The sequence below is a fragment of the Takifugu flavidus genome, unplaced genomic scaffold, assembly GCF_003711565.1.
Source record: "Takifugu flavidus isolate HTHZ2018 unplaced genomic scaffold, ASM371156v2 ctg778, whole genome shotgun sequence".
Classification (NCBI taxonomy): Eukaryota; Metazoa; Chordata; class Actinopteri; order Tetraodontiformes; family Tetraodontidae; genus Takifugu; species Takifugu flavidus.
Window position 1 is genome coordinate 1 of NW_026622388.1, and position 8172 is coordinate 8172.

The 8172-nt window shown below is 42.8% G+C and overlaps 1 protein-coding gene and 1 long non-coding RNA gene across 2 annotated transcripts; both read right to left on the reverse strand.

Annotated features, from left to right (window-relative positions):
- Window positions 1–40: 40 nt before the first annotated feature.
- LOC130521199 (NLR family CARD domain-containing protein 3-like) lies at window positions 41–5222 on the reverse strand. The gene is made up of 3 exons (XM_057024831.1): window positions 3829–5222; window positions 2725–2901; window positions 41–2614 (listed from the first exon to the last, which is right to left on the reverse strand). The coding sequence occupies exons 1-3, from the start codon at window positions 4818–4820 to the stop codon at window positions 2407–2409; spliced, it is 1377 nt and encodes a 458-aa protein (XP_056880811.1). The 5' UTR covers window positions 4821–5222; the 3' UTR covers window positions 41–2406.
- A 173-nt stretch (window positions 5223–5395) lies between these two features.
- Window positions 5396–7993, reverse strand: LOC130521198 (uncharacterized). The gene is made up of 4 exons (XR_008949217.1): window positions 7616–7993; window positions 6133–6234; window positions 5751–5863; window positions 5396–5650 (listed from the first exon to the last, which is right to left on the reverse strand). It is a non-coding gene; the product is annotated as an uncharacterized LOC130521198 (long non-coding RNA).
- Between the last annotated feature and the right edge of the window lie 179 nt (window positions 7994–8172).

Consider the following 8172-nt stretch of genomic DNA (forward strand, 5'->3'; position numbering starts at 1 on the left):
AACAGAGCCGCTTCACTCCTGAATCCTGCAGATCGTTGAGGCTCAGGTCCAGAACCCTCAGATGGGAGAGGCTGGACTTCAGAGCTGAGGCCACAGAATCACAGCTGGTCTCTGATAACCTGCAGCCTCTTAGGCTAAAATAACAATTATTTTGAGAGAAGACAAATAAAAATCAACATGTACCAGAGCAAAACACAGCTTACAAGCAACAAACCTCTGGTCCTGCACCGGCTTATCTGCCGTATGTTCCTATTTTGGGTTCTTTCAGGGCGGTTGGACAAGATCTACAGCGTATGTAAAGTGTGTGTGGGTCAAAATACCTTCCAAGTTTGTGAAACCACATTTCTCAATAGCACTCAACTCTTGTCAGGAGTTGGGACAAAGCGACCCACTCCTGATAGCTTGTGGGCGATGCTGCAGCGACCCTGCAATCCCTACACTCTCTGGTGAAACCAAATCAAAGGTTTTAGACACTGCTGGATGCTGGAAGGGTGGCTATAGTCTGGACGCATCGTTCCCCTGACTGCACATTTCTCCAACAATGATTGGCAGCTGGTGTCACTTGTTCTCCAGATGAGAGAAGGAAAGAGAGCCCCCCCCACAGTGTGTTTGATTGCCCCACTGCAAGCTCAATGCTGCCAGAAAACATTGCAGGAGCATCAATTCCCCTCAGGGCATCAACAAGGACCTCAGGAAAAGGTGCAGCTGCCACCTACTAGAGACAAGCACACTGAGCTGAGATTCAAAGCCCTCTCCTCCCAAGAGAAGAGCTTGTTTGTTGGAGGCTCTTCTGGGCGATACCTGGTGCCACAGCTCCAGCTCAGCCCGTCTCTGGAGCTGAGGTGGAGCTGAGCAAGTTTCATGGTTCTCCACCACTTCCTCTCGCTGAGGACCTTCTCAGCTGGTGGTTTCTGCTCCACCTTCCAAGTTGAGCAGGTGATACTTCTGCATTCCTGCCACCAGTGTCTCTGCAGAAAGAGTCTTCTCTACTGTTTTATATTAGATTGTAGAAAATTAGGATTTTTGGTTGATGTCTTAGATGTTGTTGACTAAGAGCAGGTTTTTCTTTAATAACATAGAAAGATTCGATGAGAAGAGCAAATGTATTATTTTATGAGCTACTTCCACTACTATTATATACACATACTTCCATATTGTCTTAGATTGCAAGCTGCATTTATTGCATCGTTCATAGAAAGTCATATTTGTGAGGAGAAAAACTCAAATAAGGTCATTTTCTTTAATGACCATTACAACAGAAGGAGGCGATGAACAAACAGATTTATATAAAAATGTGTGAAAACTTATGGATGGAAACCTTTTTAAAATGGTTGCATTGTGTAGAATCGGTGTAGAATCAACTTGTTGACTTCTGATTTGGACTCCAATGGAAGTGAGGTGCAACAATTGTGGATGCTGAAAGCTTCAGATCTTCATGAAGGTTTCTGTGGTTGGACTGACCTGCTGCCCCTTTAAGAGGGAGGCAGGTTTGGGCTTCTGGCTGGAATGAAGCCACCTAAGATGAGAATGACTGCAGGCTTTCGGTACCAAGGTTTAACAGGGTGCTCACTTCACACTTGGGCTTTTCTCTTTTTGGGATGGCTTTTCTCAGTAGAGAAGGGGCATGGCACACTGCAGCAGCTTTCTTTTTGGGTTTTCTAGTTTTCCTTCTGATCTTTAAAAGACAGGAAGAACCATTTTTGATTGGTCTGAATGTTTGGGCGGTTTTGTGGCCAGCCTAAAATAAAACAAGACAAATCTACAACTGATACTTCCTTTCTAGTCATTGATGACCATCCTCACATGGGACAGATTTCCACAACCAGTTTAATACTGCAAATCTGTCCTGTGTGGTCTTTTTTCTGAGAACTGTAACACTACGTTTATAACAAAGATCAAACATGGAAACATTTATTGTCTAACTAGTGACACCTGGGAAAGTACTGGATCATCTCTGACTGACCTGAGAGTCTCCAGCTTACAGAGAGGATCCTGGAGAAAACCACAGAGCAGCTTCACTGCTGGATCCTTCACCTGGTTCCAATTCAGGTTCAGTTCTCTCAGATGGGAGGGATTGGACCTCAGCGCCGAGGCCAGAGAGTCACAGCTGATCTCTGATAACCTGCAGCCACTCAGGCTGGATAAGGAATCATGGCAAGAAATGATCTCTTATTGTAGGAAAAGTCATATTACACTTGCTCAAAATCATTATTTCATTTTATTTCATTATTTAATCAGGGCCCTTGGAGTCAGGAGAGCTCTGCCCCCCACTGATAAACTGGGATATTACAGCAACAACATAGTTAAAAAGTATCTATAAAATTGACTTTCAATGGCTCATTTAAATTCATACTACACTTCTCTTCTCCAAAAGTCAATGGAGTTTATCTTGAAGCCTTTTATTGTTTAGTTGTTATGTCGAAGATAAAAGAAAGCTGACCTGAGAGTCTCCAGCTTACAGAGAGGATCCTGGAGAAAACCACAGAGCAGCTTCACTCCTGGATCCTTCAGCTGGTTCTGACTCAGGTCCAGAACCCTCAGATGGGAGGGATTGGACCTCAGCGCCGAGGCCAGAGAGTCACAGCTGATCTCTGATAAACTGCAGTCCCACAGTCTGGAAAAGGAATAAATGGGGCAAATAAAAACACATTTCTAAATATGAAAATGAAGAGAAAAGCAGAAAATGTAAGGAAATTTAGAAAAGACCAACAGAGGCCTCCTGACCCGAGCGTCTCCAGTCTGCAGTTTGGATGCATCATTGCAGAAGACAGTAACTTTACGTCGGCATCTGTCAGGTTTTTGTTCTTGCTTAAGTCCAGCTCCCGTAGATGAGAAGGGTTTGACGTCATTGCTGAGGCCACAACTTCCCAATGACTCTTTGAAAGAAAACGACCAGACAGTCTGTTGTGCATGAAACAAAAATAGTGAGTCAAACTTTGGGATTTCTAATCAACTTATCTGAGAATCTGCCTCAACACAAATGTAGCTCATTTCCTGGAAAAGCTAAATTCAACACCGTAGAGCAACAGTTTGAACGACCATCAGATCTGAAATGCAACTGAATTATTCTCAACATTTGTCTTATTTTAGAACAGCTCATAATTACTCAATATTTAAAATGATTGTAGCAAATGGTTTAAAGAAACGTGCATCTTTTTATCTGTCTATCGGCTCTTTGGATATTTTGCATTTCATCCAATTTGTACGATGGTGCGTCAAGTCTTAATTCAGCGATCCGATCGATGACATCAGAGTCTCTGGTTGCATCGATTGCCCTCAGCTTCTGTTCTATCTGCCTGTTTCCCTTCACATCATTTTCACTGCACCTTTTGTTGCTAGTGATGAAGTTGCCACCTAACGGGTGTGGAAAGGCTCAAACAACTTTGTGGGTCACATAAAGGCTCCAAACGGAACCGCCACAAAGACCTAAAACACCCATTTAAACCAACGAGGCCGGCTGTTTTTACGTTGAACAAATGAAGCAAAATAGTCACGTGTCATTAGTTAAAATGTGTTTTTCTGTCGTTAGAATACGATGTACACAAACAAACAAAAGTGATTTAATGACATGACAGTAATTTCATGATAGTCAGTTAACTTGTGGCTCCTATTATTCCTGCCTTATGTTGGTTTGTCTGGATTGACCTTTGAACTTATATCCAGCCAGTGTTGAACATTTCTGGATGAATTGTTGTTGTTTTTAATTTATGGACGCTGCAATGGAAATAAAGAATTGAAGGAATGACCACTGGAGGGGGTATTGCTACCTGACATGATCCACTCGCTTGATTTAAACGCCGATGTCCGGCCCCAAAAATCTTTACTTACTCGGCCTTCCTGCAGTTCCTCACAGCTGGAATCAGGCGACGTCGTCCCTCCTCTGAGGTGTTGTACTGCCGCAGGTTCAGCTCATCCAGAACCTCCTCTGACATCTGCAGCAGGTAGGCCAGAGCTGAACAGTGGATCTCTGACAGTTCCCTCTTTGATTTCTTCGCGGACTTCAGGAACTCTTGGATCTCCTGATGGACTGACTGATCCTTCATCTCCATCAGACAGTGGAAGATGTTGATGCTTCTGTCTGGGGAGATTTCATCACTGTTCACCTCCTTCAGGTTTTTGAGGACCTTCTGGATGGTTTCTGGGTGGCTCTCCGTCTGATCCAACAGTCCTCCCAAGATCCTCTGATTGGACTCCAGAGAGAGACCATGAAGGAAGCGAACAAACAAGTCCAGGTGGCCATTTTTACTTTTCAGAGATTTCCTTAGTGCTCTCCTGAGGAAGTCATCAAGAGATGTGACTGGATCGTTATTAAACAACCCAGGAAACCAGGAAAAGTCGTTCGGTTTTAAATATTTTAGGAACTTATTTATAACCGCTGTGTCTTTCCTGGTGTAACGGTGGAACATGTAGACGGCAGCCAGAAACTCCTGAACGCTCAGATGAACAAAGCAGTAGACTGATTTCTGGAAGATCACACTCTCTCTCTTGAAGATCTCTGTACAAACTCCTGAGTACACCGACACCTCGGAGACGTCCAGTCCACATCGCTCCAGGTCTTCTGAGTAGAACATGATGTTTCCTTTCTGCAGATGTTCAAACGCCAGCCGACCCAACTTCAGAAGGAGTTCTTTATCAGCCTCAGCCAGTTCCTCTGGTCTCTGCTTTCCTCCATACTTCTGCTTCTTCCTCTTTATCTGAACCCTCAGGAAGTGTGAGTAGAGGTCAGTCAGGGTTTGGGGCAGCTCTCCTCTCTGGTCTCTGGTCATCATGTCCTCCAGAACTATAGCAGTGATCCAGCAGAAAACTGGGATCAGACACATGATGTGGAGGCTCCTGGAGGCCTTGATGTGTGAGATGATTCTCTTGGACAGATCTTCATCACTGAACCTCCTCCTGAAGTACTCCTCCTTCTGGGAGTCAGTGAAGCCTCGTACTTCTGTGATCCTGTCAACACACGAGGGAGGAATCTGATGGGCTGCTGCAGGTCTGGAGGTGATCCAGATGAGAGCTGAGGGAAGCAGGTTCCCCTGGATGAGGTTCACCAGGAGCACGCCAACGGACGATACTTGTGTGACATCAGAGATGACCTGATGCTTGTTGAAACCCAGTGAAAATCTGCTTTCATCCAGGCCATCAAAGATGAACAGAAGTTTCCAGACAGTCAGATCTTCTGCTCTGATCTTCTGTAATGTTGGATGGAAAACATGAAGCAGTGAGAGAAGACTGTGCTGCTCATCTCTGATCAAGTTCAGCTCCCTGCATGAGAGCGGAAGCACCAGACTGATGTCTTGGTTCTCCAAACCTTCTGCCCAGTCCAGACTGAACTTCTGCACTGAGAAGGTTTTTCCAACGCCGGCGACACCGTTGGTCAGAACCACTCTGATGTGTCTCTGTTGCTCAGATAAGACTTTGAAGATGTCCTGGCACTTGATTGGAGTGTCCTGGATGTTCTTCTTGGAGGTTCTCTCAAGCTGTCTCACCTCATGTTGTGTGTCCACCTCCTCACTTTGTCCCTCAGTGATGTAGAGCTCAGTGTAGATCTTGTTCAGCAGGGTTCCACTTCCTGCTTCATGAGTTCCTTCAGTCACATGTTCACATCTTCTCTTCAGACTCATCTTATGACCTTCTATCACCTCCTGCAGATCACTTCCTGAACATAAGTAAACCAATGATTTCCATCTATAATAAATCATCAACACAACTACAAATTCATGACATCACAAATTAAATCTCATATTGAACAGTTTTACTTTGTTTGGGCTTCATTTCAGCATCTCCAGATCTGCTTCCAGATTGTGAACAAGAGGACTCTCCTGGTGGAGCTGACTGGTCCCAGTTTGATAGGATGTGCTCCCCCCTCTCACTATGAAACACTCTCTATTAGTCCTTTGATTTATAGGATGAAAGAACCTGATCAAGACTCAATATTGTTCCAGCATTTATGTCTGAATTCATCTTTCAGTTTAAACCTGATTCTTGTTTCTAATCAACAATATTCACATTAAGTCTGTAACTATATGAGTGTCTGAGGTTTAAGTGTTAAACATCTCCAATAATAAACTCACAACCTGCTGCTGTTAATGTGACTAACAGCTGCCACACAAACACATCATCACGCTTTAGTTTTCTTACATTTCCTCTGAACTTCTGAAGTCTATTAGTCTATATTTGGACTGGTCACTCTTCAGGGACACACAGCTGGGCACTGTGGACTCTGCTCTGTCCTCGTCCATCCTGAGGAAACATCAGAAATAGTGATGAGACTGTGATGAAGGTAAATAATCTGTAGAGGTTGTAGTTAAATAATCCCAATTCACTGCATTTTTATCAAACAGGAACATTTCTAATCCATTCTGGATAACAACTGAATCAATAAATCAATGATGTCTCTGTATAATTTTCATGTTTTCAGAGTTTAAACTGCTTTTTTTAACTGTTCCCTGCAGTGAGAAAAGAACTGGCTCCTTTTCCAGCCCCTCATCCTGCAGCACTGAATGTGCTCTAAAGTTCTTTCCAGAGCAAACGTCTCTGCACTTGCAGCAACATGTTGTAGTCATGGATCCGTGAGGAGAACCGGATACAGGAAACGCCCCCACTTTGATCCCAAAACCCAACTGGTGGCCAACGGTGGTCCGGCAACGACGGGGACGCTGGTCCATCGGGCCCACAACACTGGTTTTCCACAGGCCAACATGGTGAAAGGACTGTCTTCAGCTCAGCCACTAAATTATCTGGTGCTACATAAACATACTAGTCAGGACTTTTTAACTTCCCTCCTTTGTTCCCCTCTTCAATTATTTCTATGATCCAAGTCCTCAAAGATCACTGCTCTATTTAAAATAGATGAAAGAAATGACACCCACTCCTGCATTTCTTTCACAGTGGTTCCACAACATAGAACAATAAACCACTGTGAGAAAACGTGCAACATGAACCCAAAATCCTGTTGGTGTCCTGTGATCCTGTGTGGATTTAGTTATTTATTTATTGTCTTAAATTGGTCCGGCTGAGAGATGCTAACTTGCACACGATTAGATGTTGTTTGACAGGTAATATCAAAATATCCAGCTGTAACCTGGACTGTTGAACAGCTCTAATAACTCTAAGAGCTTTTCACCTGTCACAAAAAAGTTTTAAAATGTTGTTAATACCTGTTAAGACTCTCTAACAACGTTAACAGCATAATACTCACTTTACACTCACCTTGTCGCTCTTCCTGCTTCGTCTGAACAGAATACTTTCACTTTTACAACCTAATCAGCAGCTTTATGGTGTTATATTACTACCATAAAAGCATTCTGGGAGGGTTTAAAGTTCAAAGTTCTTTTAGGATCAGTAGCAAAGAGCAGAAAAATAAACTAAACTTCACTTAGAAAGACTATTCAACTATAACTAAAGCCAGACTATAAGAAAGTTAAATAAGACCTCTTCATTTATAATGTATAACGATGTTTTGTGCTAAAACTAAATATGAAGTCTTGTTGAATTTTCTTAAGCCAAGAATTCTTCAGCTCTATGCAGCTCTTCAATAGTCACAAAAATGTTTTCAAATCTTGATTTTATCTCCAAACACAACTGTCAATTCTTTTCAATAATGCTCTTCGTTTCCACTCACCTTGTCGGTCTTCAGTCTTCCTGCTCAGTCTGAACGGAATACTTTTACCTTTCCTTTTTCCTCTGTTAATGAACAACTTTATGGCTGTTGATTTATATTCCACTACTATAAAAGCATTCTGGGAGGGTTCAAGATTAAAAGTTGTTTTGCTATTTTAATGCCATAAATATGTTTTTGCATTTAAATTAAAACTGACTAACTTAGTTAAATAAATAAATAAGATTTATGATGCTTGACAGATTTGAAAGACTTGTAAAAGCAGCATATTTCTGCAGCCCTGGAGTCCAGGAGGAGCAGCAGAGGTCAGAATGTGTCGGAGCGCGTTTAACTATTGTCTGCAGTTCCACGCGTGTCCACCGGGTGGCGGTAAAGCATCACATGATATTTCTCCTTTTTGGAACTTCTTCAGCTGCGTTGAGCTTTAAATCTTCACCTGTCGCTCCCTTTTGAGCTCTAAACTTTGCGTTTCTGTGTGTAGTTTGTTGGTTTAAATATTTTTGATGAATTCTGATGACGACTGAAACTGTCAATGTTCGTCCATTGTTCTACTGCGTCAC